We start from the raw sequence: 26628 nt of genomic DNA on the forward strand, positions 1-26628 counted from the left end.
CTTCTTAGACAACTTACTGAGAGAAATAGAAAGAGGAACAAAGATTTGCATATGGTTTTTGTTGATTTGGAGAAGGCTTACGTTGGAGTACCTAGGGACGTTCTCTGGTGGACAATGATGAAGAAAGGTGTTTCTCTCAAGTACATTAGTATAATTAAAGATATGTATGAAGGAGTAGTAACCAATGTCCGCACTTGTGGAGGGGTGATAACCAATTTTCCTATAACGGTTGGGTTACATCAAGGATCTCCTTTAAGCCCTTTCCTATTTGCTATAGTGATGGATGAGCTTACGAGATCAATTCAAGAAAATGTGTCGTGGTGTATGTTGTTTGTTGATGATATTGTTTTGATTGATGAGTCTAGAGCTGGGGTTAATGCTAAGTTAGAATTATGAAGACAAACATTGGAAGCAAGAGGTTTTAAGTTGAGTAAGAGTAAGACATAATACATGGAATGTTGATTTAGTAAGCAACGAAGTAGTGATGGGAGTGTAGTGAAGCTTGGTGAGCACGAAATACCGGTGGATGATTCTTTCAAATATTTGGGATCTATCATTCAAAAGTATGGAGAAATTGATGAAGATGTAAATCATAGGATAAAGGTTGGGTGGATGAAATGGAAGAGTGCAACTGGAGTGTTGTGCGATCGTAGAATGTCATTACGGTTGAAGGAAAAGTTTTATAGGACGACTATTAGGCCCGCTTTACTATATAGTACGGAATGTTGGGCTGCCAAGAGACATCATATTCAAAAAATGAGTGTAGCTGAGATGCGTATGCTGAGATGGATGTGTGGAAATACAACAAAATATAAGATTGAGAACGAGGAGATACGTAAAAAGGTAGGCGTTGCACCCATTGAAAATAAGATGAGAGAGAATCGTTTACAGTGGTTTGGACATATTCGACGAAGGCCTAATGATGCTTCAGTTAGAAGGATGGAGAAATGGGAAAATATATTAGTTAAAAGAGGTCGGGGTAAGCCTAGGAAGACATGGATGGAGGTGATAAGAAAGGATATGAATGCTTTGAACCTCACCGAGGACATGGCATTAGATAGAAATGAATGGAGGAGAAGGATTCATGTGGAAGACCCATAATGATTTTCTTTGTTGGTTCATATCGCCGACCCCAATTGTTTTGGGATGAAGGCGTAGTAGTTGTTGTTGTTGTTGTAGAAAAGAGCGAGTTTTTACCGATGAGTAGGGCTGATAAATGAACTAAACTGCTCATGACTCGGCTTGGTTTGGCTTATCACGAGCTCATTCACAATCAACTCAGCTGGTGGGCCCAGCTACTAGCAGCTAGTTTAGCTTAAACAAGTAGAACCCAAACACAAGGTGTTTGGTTAAGGTAAGCTATATATATTGTGTTATATATGTGTAGCATAGAAAAATGACGAAGCAAAAAATATACATATAAAAAAGCAATGCATAAACAAACATGAGCCGAGTCACGAGCTCGGTTCATTGGTAAACGAGCCAGGCTTAAACATGCCCTGTTTGATCGGTACCAGCTCTACTCGTGAGTATTTTTGGGGTACTAGGCATTCCCTCGAGGTCTGCCATTTAGGACGATGCGGTTGACCTGTTATGGAAACCAGTGGTGGGACGTTGGTAGGAGCTCTCAGTGCACGTCTCCCTGGACGGGACGTTGCAGGTTCAAAACCCTAGTCGTACGTTTAATAATAACTGGTGGATGTCAGCCAAAACCCCAGATTGCCTTAAAAAAAAAAATCTCGGCATAGAAAAAAAAACGTGGCACCAAGAAACATAGAGTGTTAAAAAGTTGTTCATGTCATCATTGCATTAGAGAAGTCAAATTAAGCGGTCCATCCCAACCAAACAAGAAAATCAGGTGCAAATAAGCCAGGGCCCAGACCCTATCCCACCAATCTTGAGAATCAGCTAAGAATTCCTTTTTTTTTTGAAAGGCAAGCTGGGGTTAGGCAGACCCCACAAGTTATTATTCAAAGTATTGAACCTGCAACGCCAACCACAAGGATACCTTCACTGACAGTTCCTACCAACCACGCTAGCAACACTGGGATCGATGGTTAAACACCCAAAGTTGCCATTTTTTCAAAGGGAAATGACCCGAGTTTGCGTTGTTCAAGCTTTGCTTATTTTGCTAAGTACGAACTTGACCATTTTGCCTAAGCTTACTTCATCACGAGCTCAAGCCAAGTCGCGGATCATGCTTTATGTTATTTTAGAAAATTGATGTTCTAAATTAGGAATTACTTTTAGCAATTTTTATTCGACGAATGTTGCATACCATTCTACTTTTTTTATTATCTTTTATGCGACTTGTAAGAAGCTTAACACTAACACTAGAGAGGATACAATGAGCACATAATCGCATAGTAGAGTTGCTTTGCCACATTTAAATCTAAGCAATCTGCCGTACATTACAAATTACAAAAGTTATACTTGAATATTCCTTTCAAAAATCATCCGTAAATCTATCGTTTAAACCACATCCTCCACCATTTATCAACCTTTAGGGCACGATTTTGAGAATTAAGACTACAAAAATAGGTGATTTAGACTAAAAAAGAAAAAAATCAATGTCAACAACGCATTTAAGGCTAAAAAAAGGGTTAAAGTAAAAAGTAAAGAAATATATTAAGACAACATCAAAAGAAATAAATTTACCCTTCGTTTGGGTATTTTAAGCCTTCCTCTAACTTCAATCTTACACCGATCAAACTCTTACGACTCGATTTTGAGGGTTAGATGCTAAAAAAAGATTGGGTCGGATGAAAATGAGTGAGATTTAAAGTGAATCACACTCGTAGAGCTTGGATTTATCAAAAGCCCCAAATTTTATAATGGATTTGATTTAAAAATTAATAAGTGAGTAGACTTGGAATAAGGTTTGGGGAGGGAGAACACAAAGTGGCCGATCATCTCTTTTTTGGCACAAAAAAAGTAATAAAAAAAAAGAGGTTGACTCATATGATAAAGGGTGTATCATATGATATAATACAATACAACCCTGTACTATATTGACAACCCTAAGCTTTATGATATATTTTATTAGTTCACCTACTAATACACTGATACACCATATCTTATCCTATGATATAATATGATACTGATAACAGTTAACACACAAAGGTGTTGCAATTTATACATCAACCTGGGTTGTCACACATGTAGGCTGTGAAGAAAATCCTGAGATATCTAAAGGTGACGGTAGGAGATGGTTTGTTTTACAGGAAAAGAATGGGATATGAAGACATGATGATGGTCATGACATATTCAGATGCTGACTGGTTGATCCTGATGAAAAAAGATTTGTTTCTGTATACCGTATTTTTTGTTTGAAGAAATCTTGTCTCATTGATTAGTAGAAAGCGGAAGCAAAATATCATTACACATGTTATATGATTTGAGAGAAGTTTTTATCAAATCACTATTGTTATTTTGACAATCACAGGGCTATCAATATTTTGATAAATTATATCCATCATGGGAGGACAAAACATGATGAAATTGATCACTAAGAAATTCAAGGATTAGCGATGGACGATATCCATCGCTAATTTGTTGCTAAACTGTTTAGCGACAGATTAACGATGGATATCGTCCATCACAAATTTTTGCTCGCTAATTAGGGCCAAAATTATATGTCGTTACTTCTGTCGTTAATTTGCGATAGATTAGCGACAAACAATATCCGTCGCTAATCCATCGCTAAATTTAAAAAAAAAATAAAAAAATTGCTTCATGTCGGGCGATATTCCGGCAGGAATAAGCCGGACTTGTACCGCACCGACATACATTGCAAAGGGACTGCTCGTCCTTCAATATCTGCAATGCTGTCCTCCGTGAACCAGTGCGCTCTTCGGCATCGCCGTCCCCCGTGAATCGACGTGCTTTCCGGCGGCGGCGTCCTTCAGCAACCAGACGCTCTGCCTTGTTGCCGTCCTCTGTGAACCGGCGTCGCCGTCCTCCAGCAACCGAACGCTCTCCCTCGTCGCCATCCTCTATGAATCGACACGCTTTCCGACGTCATCGTCCTCCAGCAACCGGACGGTCTGCCTCATCGTTGTCCTCCGTGAACCAATGCGCTCTCCAATGTTGTCGTCCTTCAGCAACCGGCCGCTTTGCCTCATCGTCATCCTCCATGAACCGATGCGCTCTTCAGCATCGCCGTCCTCCAGAAACTGTCCGCTCTGCCTCATCGTCGTCCTTCGATATCATTCTTTTAGAAGTCAGTTTAAATCGCTCGGTCGGACGGGGAGAGAGGAAAAATTTTGCGCTCTTGATGCGCGGTTTAAATAAAAAATTAGTGACGGATTTAGCGAGAAAAAATTCCCTTTCTAAATCTGTCGCTAATTTGTTTTTCTTCTATTGACAAGTAGCGACGAAAAATTGGAGTCGCTAAGTAGCGATGGATTAGCGATAACATTTTTGCATCGCTAATCCGTCGCTACTTAGCGACGGATTCAGGATGAAAGTTTTTTTTAGCTAATCTGTCGCAAATTTGCAACAAAAAAAATCCATCGCAAATTTTCGTTGCTAATTAACATTTTTCTTGTAGTGGTCAGAAAGTAGATAATCAAGAGATAAAGACGATATGTATGGATAGAAGAGCAAGTAGCTGACTTATTTAATTATCAAGGACCTCGCGATAAACAAATTTTGGTACTCAAGAAGCAAGTTGCCCATGGTTCTTAACTTGAAGGAGGCTATTATCGTGGATCCATGTTGTTATTTTTTTTTATTAACCTAAATGTCCCTTCTTAGTATCTGTATCATATGTAAATGGGGTATTTCTGATAAGTAACTTGAAATCCCTTCAAATGTGATCAATAAATCACGGAAAAAATGTCTTTAAGTACTTGTCTTTTAGTTCCAAAAGGGACTTTGCCCCAAAGATTGACAAAGACACGGTTCTGGTGCAAAACTCACAATATTCTTGATTCTCAATGAAGGCATCGATCCCAGCCATTATGTGCAGTGTGTAAGATATCATGGGGTGGATCTTGGATCTGCAACTGACTTTCAGTTTATGCATGATTCCTCTCTCTCTCTCTCTCTCTCTCTCTCTCTCTCTCTCTCTCTCTCTCTCCAAGCAATCATAGTCACACATATGAGCAATAATTTCAAAACATCATGAGTTGTGAAGATCAAACTAAAATTTGGATCCAAAATGTTACAAGTTTTATTGAAGATAGGACTCTGACACATTTGCTTAGTTGTTTACATATATAAATGACTGCGACAAACATAAACACATACCTATACTGCACATTCCAAACTTTAGCGAAAACTCAATTTGATGTTAGAGGAATTAAAAATTCTTATCAAGTTTCAAATATGTGAAAAAGAAATGCATAGCTTTTCTTTTAGCAAGCGAGTGTTATAAAAAAAATGAGTTCAATCATGTCCTAAATCATCGCTTGTTATGTGACAAAAAAACAAGAATGTGTATCAGGTCAAAGTGGGCTCTGACTAATTACCAATAGACCCCACTCTGATGCTCTCGTACATGGGATGAACAACATCCAGAAAACCATGAATGAACCTATGTTTTCAGCGGTTCATTTTGTAAACTCTAGATGTTCGTCTAAGGCATCAATGGATTTGGAGAAAAAAAGGGCACATGAGCAGTTTCGGTGAAATCATTTAAAGAGAGTTGATAAAGATCAAACGAAATGGCTTTCCAATCGGGCTTCCTGCTCTTCACAACAACAAAAGGAACCAAACCCTAACCCCAATTTCCAGATTCCAGACGAACCCTAAGGACAACCATAAAAGAAGAGCTCAAGCAAAAAATACACTGAAATTTACATGGAATTGTGACGAAGGAAACCATAACTACAGTAAAAACCCTTAAAGAGAGAGAGATTACTTGATCGTCGTTGGAGAAGAAGAAAAGCAAATGGAGAAGCCCTTCACCTGAGCCCACAACCAAAGCGGGTCGAACGAGATCAGGGGAGGGCTATTTATAGAGGGACGGGAGCGCATCCTACTTCTCTCACCCCGCACGCTTTGGTGGTCCAGCAAAATCGCAGAGAGAGAGAGAGAGAAGTTTGTAAGCCTTTTTTAAATACGACTCTATAACGGTGACATAATTGTCGTTGTTATAGAGTAAAACCCTATAAAGGCACGATCCAGATCTCGTTATTGATTTATAACAGCAAGATTCTGTGACTATTAAATATAGTTGTTAAAGTGTTTTAACGACCTGATAACCTCACCGCTATAAACAAAGCTTTAACGATGACATCCTATGTCGTCATTATAGATATAAGCAATAACATCAAGATGTATGCAGGGGCAAAGCATTCAAGGCCCGATCCAGCACATTGTTATTGATGAAGCAATAACGACGAGATTCATGGTCATGGTAGAGTAATAATGGTACAATATTTATGTCACTACTATTACTCACCAATTAGCGGGGACAAAACCCTCGCCGTTATTGCTTGATCAATCATAACGAGGTTTTAGCTTGCCGGTAAAGAGTCGCCACTATTGACCATCATCCTTGTGACATAGGCACATAGACATTAGCCTATATGAATATGATGCATAAAAACTAGGGGTGTCAAAGGGTCAAGTTTGGTTCGGATCCTAGTGAAACCAGACCTAGCTTTGATTTTCAGGCATGGTATTAGGTTTGAACCCCATTCTAATAAGACCCACCACAAAAGAAACCATACCCGGACCGGATAAGAACTATATGAACCAAGACCCGCATTATACCTGATAAAACAATATTGTTTTTATCATTTTTACATTGAAAAAATACAAGACTTAATAGGAACTCGGGTTCGACCTAGGTCTGGTATAAAATTTCACAAACTATACCAGGGTCCATGTATTAATCGGACTTTCAGGTCTGGATCCTGGTATTAATCAGGTCTTCTTATTTATCACCATACCCAGACCCTATAGGGTGACCCGATCCGTTGACACCCCTAATAAAAACCAATTCCCCTGACCCTACGATAAACAATTGAGGTGTGAGAATTCCTTTCTATATTTCCAGAAAAAAAATTTATGGGCCCACATCTTCCCTCTACTTCAAAACACGTTGGACTATGACAGATCCATTCAAACAATGATGGCCACCATTCAGACCATAATGTCTTCTCATGAAGTCATCCCCCCGACGTCATATGCCTTCTCATTTTACATGCTTTTCAAACCAAAAATCTGTTCATTTCACCACAACTTTTTGCTCGTCCACTAAATTTCTTGTACAAATATGCATTGGTCTTTTACAGATATAGCACTTTTTTTTTAGTTAAAGAGCTTGAGAGGAAGAGAAAGGCTTTCCAAAGATGCCCCACCATGCCCATACCAAGCAAGAAGCAGAGCTCCCCCTTGATGAGAATGACTCTGGTGACATGCTCCTGCATGAGGTGCTGAACCAGGCCGCCAGGACCCATGAATTGTCACCGGCGAAAGACGACGGCAACCACGCACGCAAGGGTTCACATAGTCGGAATTCCAGTGAGAAGCACTACCGGGGGGTGCGCAGGCGGCCGTGGGGCAAGTTTGCGGCCGAGATCAGGGACTCGGCGCGCCAGGGCAGACGAGTTTGGCTTGGCACGTTCGATACTGCAGAGGAAGCTGCCTTGGCTTATGACAGAGCTGCATTCCAGATGCGTGGTGCTAAGGCACTGCTCAATTTCCCGGACAGGCTGCACCCAGGTGAGGCCCGAACCGTGTCCGATTTGGATGCAGCACCACATGTCTATGACTCAACTAGCGGCCAAGCGTTGACGACAATGTGTTCAACTTTCGGGCAAGAGAACTACTGGGTGGGATCAAGCAGTGGTTCGGTGATGGAAGTGCAAGGTATGGACACAGATTGTTTGAACAGTTTGCTTGGTTATCCAAGGCAAGGAAGAAGCTGAAGTTCTGTTGTTTTTTGTTTTACTTTGTTTTAGTTTTATGTTCTTATTTTTGGAGAATGAATGGCTTTTGTATTTGCTGAGCTTGGAACATATATGAGATAATATGTTGCTCGTAATTACCAGAGTAAAAAGTGAGCACAAGAAGCTATGCATGAAGCGAGAGGCGAGTGTTTTAAAGAATAAAATAATAAGAATCAATGACAAAAGCAAGCATAAAGTAACTTAAAGAAAATTAAAAAGTAGAAGAAACTTATGTTTTTTACTTGAATTCATCTTTAAGCTTTTTTTTTTCCTTTGGCAAATATATTATCATACGCAGTTTTACAATAAAAATCTTTTTTAAAAAGTAAAAAACAATTCTTGCAATGTGAAGGGTATGTTTCTAACAGCAATGAAAGCTTGATTTCATATTTGAAGAAAGAAAATTCTCAAAAAGTTTTTGAAGCATGAAAGAAGTACCTGGATTCACGTCTTCAAAGCCAGCTTCCAAGGTTTTTAAAAGCTTCCGGCGACTGTGATGCAATGTTTCAAACCATATTTCATGTTGGTGTATCTCTTAGTGCAATCAAAACCAGAGAATCTATTAGGAAATAAATGCAATAAGAGAGTGCAGTGAAAGTTATCTTTCCATTGAATGATCAAAAGAATAAATAGTATACAACTCGATAAAACGCCGAATAGGAGAAAAGCTTAAAAGACGCCGAACAGTTACAAGAGAAAACATAAAAAGAAAATGATAAACGTTGCAGATATGTGGGACGATAAAGTGGTTTCACATTATCACTGATTTAGTGGAACAATTACAAGAGAAAAGCGTAAAAAGACTTTATCGCTGATTTAGTGTGGGACGATAAAGTGGTTTCACTTTATCGCTGATTTAGTGGATAGCTATCGTGAAGATAGCTAACCACGCACATAACCCGCAATATTGGTAACAGTACAATTTACCTATACAGCATGATAACAAAACATTTTAACACTTTCCCTCAAGTTGGGCTTCCAGGATCGATCATACCCAACTTGCTTCACAGTTTTTGAATTGAATCTTGACCCAAAGACTTGGTGAACAAGTCAAAAACTTGATTTGCTGAAGATATAAACCAGGTTTGAAACTCCCCGCTTTGTACCTTATCATGGATTACATGACAGTCAATTTCGTGGTGTGGTCATCTCATAAAAGGCGGAGTTGGTAGCTATATGCAAGGCTGCTTGATTATCACAATATAAGAGAATTGGGTAATCATGTTGTATCCCTAAATTTGTAAGTAAACTCTTGATCCAGGTTAGCTCGCAACATGAAAGTGTCACGAATCTTTATTTTGTTTCGACAGATGATCTTGAAACGGCGGTTTGTTTCTTTGTCTTCCACGTGATAGGACTTGATCCAATCATCATGCAATACCCACTTGTCGAGCATCGGGTCATGGGACAGGATGCCTAGTCTGAAACACAGTACCCGTTAATTTGGAGTTGACTATCTGAACAAAGTAGAATGCCATAGCCTAGCATCCCTTTCAGATATTGCTATAGTTTAAACATGGTCTCTTGATGCGACACTCGGGGTTGATTCATAAACCGAATATAGAATATCCGATCTAGTGATGGTTAAGTGGATAAGCTTTCCGATTGTCTTTCGAAATTGGGTTGGGTCCTTAAGGAGCTCACCATGCTCATTGTCCAACTTTAGATGTTGCTCCATAAGAAAAGGACAAGGTCGTGCACCCATATATCATGTATCATGAAGAATGCCCAATGTATACTTCCGTTGTGATAAGAATATTCTTGGTTTGGATCGTGCCACCTCTATTCTTAAAAAATATTTTAATTTTCCTAGGTCTTTCAACTTAAAATGATTATTGATGATAGACTTAAGGTGGTTCATCTCTTCAAGGTTGTCACCTACAATGATGATATCATCAACGCAAACAACAACGAACACCTTGCCTCCGTTGTTGATTTTGAAAAATAATGAATAATCCGCTTTTGATTGTAAATACCCAATCTCCTTAAGAAATTCAGATAATTTAGAGAACCCATTTTGAGATGATTGTTTAAGTCCATAAATGGACTTATTTAACTGACAGACAATGTTTTCTCCCTGTCGTGAGAATATCAGTGGTAATTTCATGTAAACCTCCTCTTGAAAATCCCCATGAAGGAATGCATTATTGACATTAACTTGAAACAAATGTCAATTGTGTAAAACATCTATAGCAAGAACACATCTGATGGTGGCTACCTTTGCAACTAGGGCAAAAGTCTCGTTATAATTCACTCATTTTGTTTGAGTGTAGCCCTTAGCAACTAAGTGGGCTTTATACCTCTCAACAGATTCATCATATTTAAATTTAACATTGTAGACCCATTTACACCCAATTGAGTTTTTTTCTAGCGGCAGATTGGTGAGTGTCCAAGTTTCATTCTCTTTCAATGCTCGAATCTTGACTTTCATGGCTTCTTGCCACTTTGGGTCCTGCATTACTTAAAAAAAAACTAATAGGTTCTTGGGTTTGAGTAGGATTGGAAAGAAAAGCTTTATGTAAATGAGAGAAACTTTTTTCTACAAGATAAGAAAGAATAGGATAACGAGTACCTCTTTTCCTTGTGATTCCATCACTCAATGAACTTGGTTTGAAACTGGGTGCAGTAAAAAAACATCGATAATCCTTGAAGTGTTTAGGCAGAGCTCGTGGTCACGAAGACCTACAAAGTTGGGAATCAGAAGGAAGGCAATCTGATTGTGTTTGAGTGTCTGGGTCGTTACCCTCTATTGAATTCTCACTTGATTGAACAATTCTAAGGATTGTATATTGGCATCAGGGGTGTCTTGAGAATGACCCTCATTGAGGGAAGTTATTTTGAAATCTTCCATGAATATGTCATGAAATGGCAGTGAAATGACTATATTACCATCATTCTGGAACACACTTTGACCTTGGAAAGGAAACTCAAACTCATTGAATTTGACATCTCGATGTATGAAAATTTCTAAATCATATACTTTGTATGCTGCTTGCCCATAAGAATAACCTAAAAATATACACCTTATGGCATGTACATCAAACTTATGGGTTTTGTACAAGTTAGTAGAAAAGCATAGGCATCCCAAGACTCTTAAATGATCATATTTGAGAACACATCCATGTAGTATCTCATAAGGGGTTTTATCTAAAATAGAATGAGATGGCAACCGATTCAAGAGACATGCAGCAGTCAAAATACTTTCACCCCAAAACTTTAAGGGAAGATGGGCTTGAAAAAGAAGTGGTTGTGCCATGTTAAGAAGATCGCAGTGTTTGCGCTCAACTACCCCATTTTGTTGGGGCGTTGCAACGCAGCTATATTGCCTCTCTATCCCTTTTTCTCGTAAAAGGTTTTCTATATCATTGAAAAAAAAATATGTCCCATTGTCTGATCGAAACTTTTTTATTGTTGTTCCAAATTGAGTTTGAACGCTAGTAAAAAAATTCTTAATAATACCATACGTTTCAGATTTGTATTTCATAAGATAAACCTATATTGATCTTAAAAAATCATCCATGATGGTCAGAAAATAATGGGCTCTAGATAATGATGGAACTTGATATCCACCCTATATATCATAATGGATTAATTAAAAAATGGATTGAGATGATATTGAGCTATTTGGAAAAGGCAGGCGAGATTGTTTGGCTATATGGCAAATAGAGCAATTAACTGCTTGTTTAGAAGAATTAATATAGTTTAAATCGATTAATGTTTTCAAACGAGAATTAGAGACATGACCCAAATGATAATGCCAAAGTTCAAACTTATTGAAATTCAAATAAACGACTACTATCCTATCTTCATCAAGAATGTAGAGGCCATTCGACATTCTACCTATCCCAATCATGTTCATCGAGTGACAGTCTTGCATAAAACAAGATTCTTCATTAAAGATCATGTTACAATTTGAATCTGAATAAAGTTTGGAAACTAATATCAAATTGAAGTTCGGAACATAGAGGACATTTTTCAAAATGATGTTAGGGAATAATGTCACGGTCCCAATATGGGAAACATGGACTTTTGATCTATTTGGTAAGTTGATTGGTGAATAAGAAGCAAGAGTGGGATTTTCAAGACTGGATAGCATGTGTGTCATATGATCTGTTGCACCAGTATCAATGTCCCAAATGGATTTAAGAGAAAGACATGTTATCATGTTTAACGAGTTACCTACCAAATTTACTTTGGGCTCTATAGTACCTTGGTTGGACTAATTTATGAACTCAATGAACCTTTGGAAAAAATCAGGCTTGAATGGGATAGCCTGACCCAAGCTATTTGCAACATTGTCCTTAGGCCTTGACTGATCATTAGAGTTGAATTTGTTTGGAAAATCCACCAGCTGGTAGCACTTGGATTTTATATGTCCCACCTTACCATAGTGATCACAACGAGGACGTGGTCTTGTTTGACCCCTTGCTGCCATTCTTTTGAGGTGCTCTTTGGATTGAAAATCAACAACATTAATATAATCAGATGGAGCCATGATATTCAATTATCGTTGTCTCTCTTCTTGAGTGATGAGCAAGTAATACTTGGCAACCGTGGGTATTCGGTCCATCAAGAGTATTTGGCTCCTAATGTGGTTATAGCTCTCATTTAGCCCCATTAAATACTGCATTAACCTGTCTTGTTGCTGCATATCATGGACAAACTTCATAGTGCCATAAGTGCATGGCGGTAAGGTGACATAGGAAGACAACTCATCTCATAATCTTTTAAGTTTAGTAAAATAGACGGCAATTGAAGAATGTTGTTGCTTGTAATTAATAATTTGTTGTTGAATCTGATAGTTTCGGAAAGCATTAGATTGGGAGAATCCCTCTCTCAATTCAGACCATACTTCTTCTGTCATTTGGGCATATATAACGGTCGAAGATAGGTACTTATGAAGTGCATTCAAAATCCAAGACTATACCATATTGTTGCACCTTTCTCAGGCAGCAACTAACGGCGGTGGTTCAGTGGGTTTAGGAATAGTACCATCCACAAAACCCATTTTGTTTTTCGCACTGAGTACCATGCTCATCGCGCAATACCACATGGTAAAATTTTCACCTATAAGGGATTGAGAAACCAGCATGATACCTGGTGAATCTGAGTGGTGAAGATAATGCGGATTCGTATGATCTTCTGTTGTGCTCGATAACGCTGATGAACTTATTCCTTCCATAGACATAGTTGCTAGCATCTAGTTCTGAGACATGATCTGCGTCGGTGCAATGGTTCTGCAGAAACGGTTCTCAAAAAAAATAATCTGCAAGAAATGCCTACTGTCGAGAGGGAGGAATGCGTTTGCAGAAGCACGTCAGAAAGATTGACTATGTTGGCAAGTTCCAACCTGGACTCATAGGATCCGAACACTGCTTTGATACCATATTAGGAAATAAATGCAATAAGAGAGTGCAGTGAATGTTATCTTTCCATTGAATGATCAAAAGAATAAATATTATACAACTCCATAAAACGCTAAACAGGAAAAAAGAGTAAAAGACGTTGAACAATTACAAGAGAAAACGTAAAAAGAAAATGATAAACATTGCAAATATGTGGGACGATAAAGTGGTTTCACTTTATCGCTGATTTAGTGGAACAGTTGCAAGAGAAAAGCGTAAAAAGACTTTATCGCTGAAAATCAACGGATTTTAACTGTTTTCGGCGAATCCAGTAACACATGGATTCATATCTCAACGAAATCTGAAACTTCGAGGTTTGATTGAATCCAAACTTGACCCGGCCCATATCCAACCCGTTTGTGAAACCTTGTGCAAAACGAGTTGGGATCCAGACACAAGCAATCTGATAAGCACACTCACATCATAACACCAATTACATGGCGTTGATTTGATTGCTGGCTGTAATATTAGTTATGACAATTTTGATGATTGGACCTGTCATATGCAAAACGGATCACATGCAAGCTGGATCATGGTTGATCCAAATGCTGAGCACTAAGTTCGAATTTGTATCTGAATCCGAATTCGAACTGATGAACTAGAGTTGAATTTGGATCCAAATTTTATGCGATAATAATGGATACATTTCTATAAAAGTTCGGTTTTACAAGTAGTAGAAGCACAAACGAAAACATGCCAACTTTAAGTTCCCAAAAAAAAAAAAAAAAACAATCATACAAACTCAAAAGCCAATCTGAATACATATTCACATTCTGTTTTTTAGATCCATATGCCAAAATAGTGTGTCAAATTTGGATACGATTGAACCAGTGTTATCAAAATCAAATCGAATCAAGTTGCACCATTTTTGGTTCGATTGGGAGGCTGATTCAAGCTCAATCAGTGTGTGTGTGTACCCGCTAGGTTTATTTGTACATGTAGTCAGTAGAACACACCATTTCTTTCACTTATTATAAATGTAATCTTATAGATGTGATCTACATAGTTTCTTTAGTAGAAACCTGGTTTTGAATTGTGTTTTTACATGTAGGATAGTTTTCCAAGGCTTTTAAAAATCAATGGACTACACTATACCAAAATTTCATTACTCAAAAAAATCATAATTTTTGCATCGAAAAAAATGGAGCAAAGTGTCATCCCTAACAAATAAACTATGATGAACACATTTATGAGGTCAGATTGAATCCATATGACTTACACCTATGATTTTCCCAACTAGATTGTATATATAATAGATAGTGGCATACATACATATATATATATATATACATATTTTCTGATTTTCTTGAATTAAAAACCACTTGTTCAAATTTGCTTCTATCGGATTCAGAACGATTGAGGCTTTTCAAGAAAATGGATTTGATTCATAAGCTGGTTCTGACAACATTTGATTGAACTCAAAGCATTTGCTTCCCAAAAAAGCAGGGTGGTCTGAAAAAATCACAATAAGGAATCTGCTAGAACCTCATGAGTGGCAGCATGAGAAACGGGACCTTTCTCTTCCAACGTGCTTAGTCATGTAAACTTCTTACTCTTCAAGCCCTGACTTTTGTGTACATTGAAACAAGAAGACTATGACATGACATTCTAGAAACTATCCACTCGTTTTCTTCCCTTCCATGTATGTTGGTACGTAGGACGAAAAGTCTGAAAGAAAGAGATAAGAAGGCCCTTGGATATGATATGATATTACAAAAATGAAACAACCAAGGGATTGGCAGACTACACTAGGTGTTTTCTTCCCATTGCTTGAAATCAACATCTTCATTTTTTTATTTTTTTCGACGGAAAAAGCTGGGGTTAGGCAGACCCCTACCAGTTATACAACCATACCATTTGGGTTCGAACTTGCAACGATCCGGACACAAGGTGACTCAAAACTAAGAACATTCATTTCGTGGCAGCAAATACTAACCCTCTCTTCTGTCCATATAACCAATTATGTATTTTTGAACCCTAAAACTAAGAATCATTCATTTCGTGGCTCAAAAGAAAAGATCATACCCAAGAGTCAGAGTCATGTGCCACGACCACTTTTTCATCTTTGGCTGTATGCAATAAATAAATAAATAAATATCACATGAGAAGGCATATGACAAGGTCACCAGTCATTATCATATGATCCATGAAACCCGGATATCATGCTCCCAAAACGAACGCATTCATATTGATACCTGACCATATACTCCTATGACAGAACGAGACATGCATGTATTAGGTTTTCTATTGCTGTTTTGCACCGCATGACAGCCATGTGAAACAAAGACAATAGTCATGAATGGGATGACATTTGCTACCCTCGTGGGTAAGGAACCTCATAGTTAGAACTCATTAAAAAAAAATGTGTTTTGACCAAAACTGACCTCATGGATGTATCCAGCATCGTCAAATTAGCAGGAATAGACCCTTGGAACATAGTTTTTGGACTTAAAAATATGTTTTTGGATGTTTGAAAATTTGGTACATTAAGATGTCGATTTTTCAAATCCATATATATCAGAAAAACATAATCCAAAGGCTAGTTTTGCTAAACTTAATATGTAGATCACATCCAAAGAGTCATATGTGCAAAAAAAGAAAAATATTACATTTTTCAACTAGGGGGTTCCTTACCCAGAAGTGTAGCAAACATTACTCTGTCATGGATTGGCCTATAAAGTTAGACAATAGTTGGGCTTAAGAAATAAGTTCTCAATCCCACAAGGGCTCCGTAATGTCACCAAGTTGTTGGGATGTCAGGAGTTCAAAACCCACTGGTGTGCATCCTTTGCTCGGAAAAATTAGAAGCTGAACGCACTCTCATGGGCAGGGGGCACCAATGAACTCGATGAATGAAGCTTTCTTTCGCTGATTATCCAAAATAAATAAATAAGTTCTTGAGTCATCCGCCTAAGTGTATAAAACCATAATCAATTAAATCTTCATTTTCTTGTTAGTTGTAATAACCCACGACCCTCTGGACTTGATTTTCAGGTTCTACTCTAGACGCCTTCTTACTATTCTAACAGTCATATATTAGATGTATAATTGGATTCTTATGGTATAAGGCTTTGGGTAAAATCTAGACTACAGAAAATATGCCAATTTCGAATGTAGCATCTTTGATTTTTGGTGCTTTGAAGAGTCCTTACTCCAGGAAAGTCCTGTGATTGACTCTGCTTTGTTTGTTTCATATTGCCTGTTTGAATTAGACTCTCTTGCATTGACCAGCTTTTGTTTTGTTTCCTCTTTCAAGGAACAGGATAGGTAGGGTTTCTTCTCACCCTTGTGAAATTTGGATCTAACATCCAATGGGCAAGTGACATAGATTGCTGAGTTTGGTAATCGATCATGCCTTTCAAGGTTTCATTCCCACCAGCGTAACCCCTTGCGTTATTCTGAAGCAAGGCGACTCTCTAGTGACGGGGGTTGCACCACAGGTTTACACCGTCCGAACAGCGACCCTAAGCACAGCAGGCATAGCCAGTCTGTTTGGGGGGTAGTTTTTTCATTTGAAAAAAAGAATTGAAGTTGTGGGTTGCAGAGAACCACTGACAAATCAGCATTTGTCAGTAGCAAGCCTAGGGTTGGCAGTGGACGGGGGAGGGGGGACAAGGTCTCCACCCCCGTCCAGTCTCAAAATTCTGCCCTTCATCCCCGCCTCCATCTCTGCACGGGTTTTGATTTTAACCTTCATCCCCGGTCCAAATGAGGTGAGGCGAGGCGGGGCCCCGTTTCTCCTCGGTCTACTGCCATCCCTAAAGAAGGATTGGAGACGGGGTAAGGCGGGGTGGGAGAAAGCGTAAGTTCATCCCCGCCTCCATCCTCCACACAGGTTTTGATTTTAACCTCCATCCCCATTTCATGTCCTCCATCTCCGGTGCAAACGGTGCAAGGTGGGACGGGCCCCATTACCCCCTGCTCCACTGCCATCCCTAAGCAAGCCCCTTTTCGTTCACCTCGAATTCTGAGTGACTCAAACAGGAACAAAGAAACGAACAATGAATCGTAGGCGAGTTCAAACCGTGGCAAGTGAGATTTCTCACAAGTTTTTTCGCGTATCTTCAAAACCTCTCGACTATTTTACCAAGCAATTTTTATTCAAGAAACATTGCTTTCCTTATGATAGGACCCCATTTTTTATCCAAGCAATTTTTATTCAAGAAACATTTCTGGTTATAGTACAAAAAAGATATATATTACACCTCATGAACAAATATTTAGCCCACAAGGGCTCCTCGCACCTGGCTAGGTGGGTCAGCTTAAGAATTTCAAGATGAAAGAGGTGAAAAGTTCAACACCCGAAATGCGCATGCTTTGCCGCTAGGCTTAAGCCAAATGGAAAACTATCCTCAGTGGACAGGAGAGTACTCATGGAGTTTTACAATGCAGACACCGATTTAAGTCCACGGTCAACGTAATCCCTGCCAGCACCGGCAGGTAACAAGACATCCAAACCATAGTGGTGGTTTCTCCACACTAAATAAAAAGAAATAATAAAAAAGCCGATCGATAGATAGAAAAGCCTTACAGGCCATAAAGTAGAAAAGCCTATCGATAGGATCTTAGACAAATACAAATCGTGTTATCAAAACATTGCCACATTAAAATGTTCACTACAAAAAAAAAAAAGCCAAGCTGAACCAAAGAGAATACAAGCACCAAGGGTGCACCCAAGAAAGAATGAGGCAAGATGACAGCTTAAAATCCATGGACAAACTACAACCCAATTATCAATTCGATTAGCGCAGCAAATAAGCACAAGCAAAGACTGGTTAACATCACTAGCTACATTCTCAGGGACCGCCCCTATGCAGAGCAACATCCAACTTTCTTCACGGCAGATACGTCATCTTTGTTGCCCACATTGATGGTCTGTCCCTTGGGCAAGGCCGCCGGGTCGTCGCCGATATCAAGAGCTTTTCTGCTAACGACGTGGTATATCTGACTGAGCACTTCTGTAAAAGCATTCTCCACGTTCATGGATTCTAAAGCAGACGTCTCCATGAAAAATGTGTTCTCCCGTTCGGCATACGCTGTTGCGTCTTCTGTAGAAACAGCCCGTAGGTGACGAAGATCTGCCTTGTTCCCCACAAGCATGATCACTATATTGGCATCTGTGTGATCCCTGAGCTCTTTTAACCATCTCTCCACATTCTCAAATGTTACATGGCGGGTCACATCATAAACAAGCAGTGCACCAACAGCCCCTCGATAATATGCACTGGTAATTGCACGGTATCTTTTCAAAGAAAAAAAGAGGGGAAATAACTTAATGATCACATTCAATTGTACAACTCTTACAAGATCTCTTTTCAAAATAGCAATCTCAACTTGCAACTAGAATTTAAGTCTGAAATGCTAATAAGTAGTGATAATCTTCTTAGCAGAGATTTAAATAACTAGAATTTGTATTAATATAACATATCAAATAAATTCATCATCATTAAATACCAATGTATCACAAAATTATCATGTTTCCGGACTTGCTTTGTCGACATCAACTTCATGATGGACTGGATAACTCACGTCAGTCATGGATAAAATGGCTTCTATGAAAACCCTGACGGATTTCTGGCTCCCTGAATTCTAGTGGATAAGCAAAATTATGCATGAATATTCAATTATGATAAGCTTGATAGAAAAAAGATAAAAGATAAAAGTGAAATTTCAACCCTAGCAGGATTTCAAATAAAAAAATACAAAACTGTAGTTTGCGTAGGACTTCTACTACTAGAATAGGGTTTCAATCTAGTGGGAAGGATAAACCCATAAATCAACAACCAAACATGGTAGTGGATCAAAATCTGGAAAAAGAAAAAGGGTTTAAAAGCTAAAAGGCAATAAAGTCTGAAACTGAAGCACTTGAGTAATCACCAACACTTTTCAAATACTTTTCCATCAGAAAAGAGAGATAAGTGAAGGGGCAAAAAATTGGGAATGAGAAGCGATCCAGAAAACTCTAGGAGCAACAAGATGTACTAGCATGAGTACACTGACAAAGAAGTAAAAGAAAATGGCAAAAAAAGAAAAACAAATTGAATTTCTTGACTTCCGAGAGAAGTTAGTAACCTCATCCAAGGCAAAGAAAGAGCACCTTCTGAAATGGGTCATGGGTTTTACATAAATATTGACTAACTAAATACTGAAGGCAATCAAGTTCACCAGAGAAATTCCACAATTGCCAACGTCAGGCATGCTTACCTTCCATTATCATCAGTAACAAAGGAATTCATACTTCCAATAATAGTCACTAAGGACGTAAAACATAGAAACATTCATCCTGGCAAAAGGCCTCCTCTATCAAGGTACCAGGAATGCAAAGCTAGCTGACAAAGAATTACAAGCTAATAGCTTCTCATCCACTTGCAAACTTATTAGTGACCAAAAAGTTGACACTGTTTTCATGTTATTTATACCTACCAATGCAATAACGACATTATGACAGGCAAAAATAATCTCCTATCAAGATAGTCAGAACATTTCTCTTAACAAACCCCACAACCCACCCTCCCCCCTCCTTTATTTTCCATGCACCCCTCTGGGCCCCTTCTGCCCCTTACATGAAGCATCTCTATCTCATCTTAGGGTAAGAGCTATTTCACCCATTTCAAAAATTACACTTGGTATCACCCATAGGGCCATAACAAGCACACTACAACTACAAAGAAGGCCAGCCTACACTTAGTTTTGGCATCCACACCAACATTTTTCTTCTAGAAAATAGCCACATACGCACTTCACAATCATAACTTAATTCCTTATGCCCATATTCTTCATACCTTGTGACATACTAGGTAAAGTCACCCGTCACATGCACAATCTTTCCAATAGGTGCAAGGAAGCATTGCACCTTTTTATAAATGACTTTGGCCTTTACACTATAGGGATGAAACACTTTATATTGACTAACTAGAGATAATGGTAAAACCCTGTCTTGACAAGATTACTAGAGATAATGGCAAAACGATGCCTTGACAAGAAAAGGATCAAAAAAGTTCAAGATTTTATTAGTAGCAAATCAAGGGTTTATTGGGTTCAGATATTAAGGAAACAACCATCCACTCATTCGCAAGGATCGAAAATCGAGAAAACTGAAGAGCTCAAAAATTGGGTCATCTTTAAAAGTGATGTCTCCAACAAGAAAGGTCAAAACTTGAAATTTCCTGATTGGCTGGCCGTTGTTGTAAGCTGTAATGCATTACTCTGAAACATCTAAGGTCTCTACCAAATTCCTAAAAACTCTCAAACCAATACAAAGCCAATGATTCTCCTAAAGTAAATCATGACTAAACAGAACATCTAAAGTATGTATTTAAAAGATATGCTACAGTTACCAGACCTACCCGTGTTAAAGTTTAAACATCAAAGATCTCAAGGTAGAAGCTTATTCTGAATCACATAGAACTAGGGGTGTCAACAGGTCGGATCCCTGCTAAAATGGGTGGGTTCAAACCCGGATCTGACTTAGTGATTCGGGTATCGGATCTGGATTCAGTTTTGACCAGAGTTTTCATAAGAAAACCCATACACGGATCCAATAAGAATTACATAAACCATTGAAAAATAATATTTTAATTGAAACTCGGGTCGGACTTGGATTTGGTATAAAATTTCATAAACCATACCCCACCCATTTAACAATCGGACTTCATGGGTCCAACCCTAATTAATCGGACGCCTTTCTTTGTAGCCAAACCCTGACCCTATATAGGATCTGGTACAGGTTGGGATCAGGTCATACCTGATCCGTTGACAACCCTACATAGAACACATCTTCAACCACCAGACTGTCCATTGCACTATCTAGAATTGCTCACAGGCTAGATGTGGACAAACACATACAGTGAAGTTCAAAAGTTATCAATGGCAATCTTATCATGGGCTATTAAAGATAGGATGACTATTTGGCCAAAAAGGCAAAAGGCAACTCAAGCTTATGAAGCCCTAATCCTTAAAAATGTGTGAAGTCTACAGAAGTATGGAGACAGATATCATAGACCCATGAACAGGAATACTTCACCCACCAAAACGTACTTTATCAATTTGATGTAACTTTCTTCTTTCAATCTACTTGTAGTTTCTCCATGAGTACAAAAATATTTGGTCCCTGCTTTCCAACTCCATCATATAATCGATGCTAGTAGATCCTCAGTCAAATGGAGCAATTATAAACAGATGGCAGTTCTAGGCAGTTTGTAAGGTGTCGTCCAAATTGATGAGTGAAAGAGTGTTGCTCTATCAGTGTATGCCCAAAGCCATCGTCCTAATGTCTAGATATGAAATGAGAAAATCACCATAAATATGCTTCCAGACATTTAGTAATTACCACAGTTTATCTATCAATTTGTTTGTTGACAAGATAAATTTCCTTCTAGAAGTTTTCCAGAAGGTCACATGCATGTCACTAATGGCAAGGATTCCATGTGACTTTAAAGAATCATCAGACTTTCTGCAAGTTACTAAGAGTGAAACCACAGTAAAATTTTCTTACAGCTTCAAGATTGAGACACAAAAATTCCACATATTCATGCAGAAATGAGCAGCACAGCCAAGATTCTTGGTCAACACAAAGTTGAGAAACCTAAGATGCAGATTACAAGAATATTGTGCCATAGTTACCATGAAGACTCTCAGAACCTTGGAAGCTTGCTTTCCAAGAAGCTTCCATTGGAAGCATGAAACTGCATGATTCCATCATGCTTTTTAAATCTTTATGAAAATCTCCCTTCTAGAGAATGAGAAGTTTGCTTACTCCAATGTAAAAATCAAGTTTCCTTGATATTGAAAATGTATTTTCTTTGCTAGAGGAAATGTACTTTCCTTTTAAAAAATGTTGTGTCTTTGTAGAACCTACATACATGACGGGTATTTTTTGGCGCTAAAAAAACTAAATAATCCATTTAAGAAAAACAAACATTTTAGCTATTCTTTTCATGCTTCATTTGTCGCTTCATACTTGCTTCCTCCAATGCATCTTAAATGTTTCACACTTAATGCATCAGGCATCTCTTAAACACTTGCTTCCGACATGTTGCTTCATGCATCATTTCTCACACCTACTTACTCTAGCAAATTTATGGCTATAATTTCTTTTCTTAAAGTGCAACTTAATAGCTCCATCCAGTGTTGTGAAAAGCATGCCTCAAGGCGAGGGCTTTCCTGCCTTGAGGCACGCTGGTATAGCGCAAAACCTATAAGGTGTGTGCCTCATATGCCTTGAGGTGCATGCCTCGAGGCGAGGCACGCCTCAAGCTAAGGCGCACACCCCATCTTACTTGGGTCAAATGGGCGTTAAAGCCCCATTTGACCCAAATTTAAAAGGCTTAAAATGGAGTGAGGCCCGATGAGTTAGGTCTCTCTCTCTCTCTCTCTCTCTCTCTCTCTCTCTCTCTCTCTCTCTCTCTCTCTCTCTTCTTCTTCTTCTTCTTCTTCTTCTTCTTCTTCTTCTTCTTTTTCTTCTTCTTCCTTCCTTCCTTTTTTTCTTCTTCCTTTCTTCTTCTTCTTCCATTCCACTTGTTAATGGCTGGGTTTTTTTGCATTTAATTGACTGTGTATATAAAAATTGTATATGTCAAATTAATTGTTAAGTTTGTTTAAGCTTCAGTTTTTCTGCAATTAATTGGCTGGGCTTAGTTTGTTTAATATTCAATTTGTTTCTTTTTCTTCAGTTTGTTTATATAACAATCATATATATCAAATTGTTACTTTCAGTTTGTGTGATTATTTGCAAATATGCATGTGGCTTTGTATGTACATGTAATTGACTGTTAAATTATGGAAATTAAAAATAATTTTTTGATAAATGAAAAACAAGTTTAAGCTCTTTTTGTTTATGAGATTAAGTGTAGATATGGATTCTTATGTGTGATTTTAGTAGTTTAATAAAATTATTCTTTCAAGCAAGCATGCATGAAAAATTAGCTTGACGTCTGTTTAGAACTTTAGATGAATTTTGTGTGTAGGATTGAGAAATTTGACATAGAATTTACTCTTTATGTGCCCTAGTAAAGTTACAATTTCTTGTATTTGCACAATAAAATTGCACTCGTTGTGTGTATTATTTGTTAGATATTTAGATAGATCAATTTGTTGCATTAATGTTACTTCTACATGTTATTCACATAATTTTCTGTATTTCTTTGGGATTCCCTATTTCTTATTGGATGTTGCTTCATCGATAAAGCATTTTTTAATTATTTGTATTTTTTGACATTTTTTAAAGTTTTTTTTTAGTTTTCAAAAATGTATTTTTGAGGCTTAGGCTTATGCCTCACTTCATAATTTGGTGGAGCACTTCCCTACGCCTCAATGCTTTTCACAACATTGGCTCCATCTCAATCCAATTATCCAAAACAATGGCATAATCCACAAAATCCTAATGACAAACTTGCCATAGGGGATGGTCGATTCTTTTGGTCTATTCAATGTATTGTATCACATTTGCTCACACATCATAAAGGAAAATACACGTCTGTCAATCTATCAAAACCTTATATTCAACCAAGCCTATGGTTATCTGCTCAAAATAACTCTACTACTACCAGACCTAATCTCCAGGTCTCTCAAGAGTCCAACATTGATTCTTCGCCCAAGACATTTGTCATCCATTTAAATACCGGATCCAGTGTCATATCATGAATAAAATATTTAATTATCGTCATAGACAATACGTAATCAAACTTCACAATTTTCTCAAATTCAATCCTCCGCCATTAAAAAAAGAAAAGAAAAGAAAAAAGCATTCCTCAATCATCTACGGAAGAGATAAAAAGGAAACTGAAACATTAGGCGATAACTCCGTATTAATCATAACCAACCCAATGAAAAACAGCAAAAACCAAAGGAAAAGAGGTATAAATCAAGTAGATCCACACACTGCATCACGATATGAAAGGAGAACCCTCATGAACAAATCAATACTCTAGAAATGCAACCGTTTGAAGATCTAGCCCTCAAAAAACAAAAAGTCACGCTCCCAAACAAGCAAAAAAAGAGCAACAAAGAAACGAAGAAGAAATCAGCGATTCCGCTCAGATCGCTCACCGTTCTTGGCCGGCGGTATCCCAAATCTGCGCCTTGACGACCTTTTCGTCGACGCGGATGCTCCGCGTCGCGAACTCGACGCCGATCGTCGATTTCGACTCGAGGCTGAACTCGTTCCTCGTGAATCTGGAGAGTAGGTTCGATTTCCCTACGCCGGAGTCGCCGATCAGGACCACCTTGAACAAGTAATCATAGTCGTCGTCCGCTCTGTACGCCATCTCCCTTTCTCTTCCTTCCCCTCCTTCCGCAGATCAGAGAGGGTGGGAAAATATATAACAAAAAAAAGGAAAAATTTTGAAAAGAAAACTGAATCGAATCTCCCTCCTTTCTTTTCTTCTATCCTGCGAATGCAATTAATTTAGTTAATCAACCAAGAAACTAAGGAGGAAGAAGAAGGAGAAGAGGAAGCAAAGAATGGGTCTTTGGTTCTCTTCTCGCTGTCGAAGGGACAGCGATCCAAAGTTTCGCTCACTTTCAATGACCAAACCGACCCTTTTATTTGTTCTCCTCCTGACCTCTGAGCTGTCAAACTGTGTCGGGGACACACTGGACAAAAAGTTTAAAACGAAAAAATAATGTCCGATAAATTCCAGTGAGAAACGAAAAAATAACGTCCGAAAAATTGAAAAGAAAAAAAGTAAAAAATAAAAAAAACATTTAAATAATCCTTCTTCTAGGAATATAGGCTTATAGATGAGGTGAATAACACAATATTATTGCAACATTTTGAAACTACCACGTTATTTTCGCCATTTAAAAGTGGCGTCCAAAAGTATCGCATTTTTTTGTGGTATTTTCAAAATATCTCCGATATCCGCCAGTATATTTGGGAGTCTGACTGAGTGCTTACACTGTAGTTCGGTTTCGAACGCCATTGGTGAAGCAATTATGGATCCACAATCCAGTAGTTGTTTATTCGAGTTTTCAAATGTAAAATGTTTTAGGTTGTTAATCAAATTTGAACTCTCTTTTTTATGATGAAGGAAAACCCTCACGAAGAACCGGGTTACTTAATGGGTCCACCTCTTTTTAAATTCCTCAAACGAGATCCAACAGTATAGGTATCTGAAATTGGCCTAGTGATACTTTTGGAAATTAAAAAATTATCAAATTTCAAAATACCACCTGAATATTGAGATATTAACACATTTATATATTTTCCGTATTCAAATTAACACGTTTTTATATTATTTATCATAAAATTTGTAAATCTTATGAGCTCAGCTTTTTTTAGGATTTTCCTATGGTTGTCAACGGGTCAGGATTGCATCGGGTATCCAACTTAACCAGAACCATGTCCGGGTATGGGTATAAAGATATTTACTAGAACACAATCCAAGTAACATGTGGGTTGGATCTGAGATATGATTTTTTGCCAGATATCCAACCCCACCCATCTGACTTGGGTGTTTTCATATGTATTTTTTTATGTATAAACAGTTATGTTTTTTTCTTCAAGGGTCTGTGATTGCACACTTTCAGTGTGCAGCTGCACCTGATGGCCTTTCACCATTTCTTGGGCGCTACAACTGCTCTATCCCCAAGTTGGAGAGTGATCAAAGTGCAGCTGCACGCTAAAAGTGTGCAATCACATTCCACGATCTTTTTTTATTTTCTTCTCCCAACATAACCCGAACCTAAACCTGAATCCAGTGATGACAGTGGATCAGGGAAAGACGAGAGCCCGCCTTGCCTCGCCCCGTTTGCACCGGGGATGGAGGACATGAAACAGGGATGGAGGTTAAAATCAAAAACCTGTGCGGGAATGGAGGCAAGGATGGACTTATGATTTTCCCTGCCTCGCCCTGTCTCCAATCCCCGCCTTGCCCCGTCCCTGATCCTTCTTTAGGGACCGAGGGGAAATGGGGCCCCACGCTGTCTCGTCCCGTTTGAACCGGGGATGGAGGACATGAAACAGGAATGGAGGAAGAGATGAAGGTTAAAATCAAAATCAGTGAAGGAATGAAGGTGGGGATGGAGGGCAGGAATTTGAGACGGGGCAGGGGCAGAGTCCACTGCCATCCCTACCTGAATCCTACTATTTGTTATTGGTTGGGTTTGGATGCACCCTGATAATCAAATACCCAACCTGTTGACAAACCCTATATTTTTTTGATAAAAAATAAATAAATTGAGTTTATCTCTTCCCAAGAAAATCCTGACAATTTTAATTGTGTAACCTCCAAATTAACCATCTATCATCTGGGCAAGCCTAATTTGCATTAGATAGGCTAGTATCTAAGTTAAAGTAGATTTTTGGGTGATGATCCATG

At 38.4% G+C, this 26628-nt stretch overlaps 2 protein-coding genes across 2 annotated transcripts; one reads left to right on the forward strand and one right to left on the reverse strand.

The window, feature by feature from the left end:
- The first annotated feature begins 7304 nt into the window (after positions 1–7304).
- LOC149843649 (pathogenesis-related genes transcriptional activator PTI5-like) lies at positions 7305–7883 on the forward strand. Its single transcript, XM_090000948.1, has one exon. It carries the CDS (start codon positions 7305–7307, stop codon positions 7881–7883), a length of 579 nt encoding a protein of 192 aa, XP_089857074.1.
- Positions 7884–17853: 9970 nt separating this feature from the next.
- LOC149843650 (ras-related protein RABA1f-like) lies at positions 17854–24833 on the reverse strand. The gene is made up of 2 exons (XM_089999984.1): positions 24356–24833; positions 17854–18551 (listed from the first exon to the last, which is right to left on the reverse strand). Exons 1-2 carry the CDS (start codon positions 24571–24573, stop codon positions 18119–18121), a joined length of 651 nt encoding a protein of 216 aa, XP_089856110.1. The 5' UTR covers positions 24574–24833; the 3' UTR covers positions 17854–18118.
- Positions 24834–26628: the final 1795 nt, after the last annotated feature.

The sequence above is a fragment of the Nuphar pumila genome, chromosome 3, assembly GCF_984573655.1.
Source record: "Nuphar pumila chromosome 3, dmNupPumi1.hap1.1, whole genome shotgun sequence".
In the NCBI taxonomy this organism is placed as follows: domain Eukaryota; kingdom Viridiplantae; phylum Streptophyta; class Magnoliopsida; order Nymphaeales; family Nymphaeaceae; genus Nuphar; species Nuphar pumila.

Coding starts and splice junctions, on each gene's coding strand:
- LOC149843649 (XM_090000948.1), top strand. CDS start 7,305: ATGCCCCACCATGCCCATACCAAGCAAGAAGCAGAGCTCCCCCTTGAT.
- LOC149843650 (XM_089999984.1), bottom strand. CDS start 24,573: ATGGCGTACAGAGCGGACGACGACTATGATTACTTGTTCAAGGTGGTC. Junction 18,552..24,355: donor GATACCGCCGGCCAAGAACG/GTGAGCGATCTG, acceptor TTCTTTGAAAAG/ATACCGTGCAATTACCAGTG.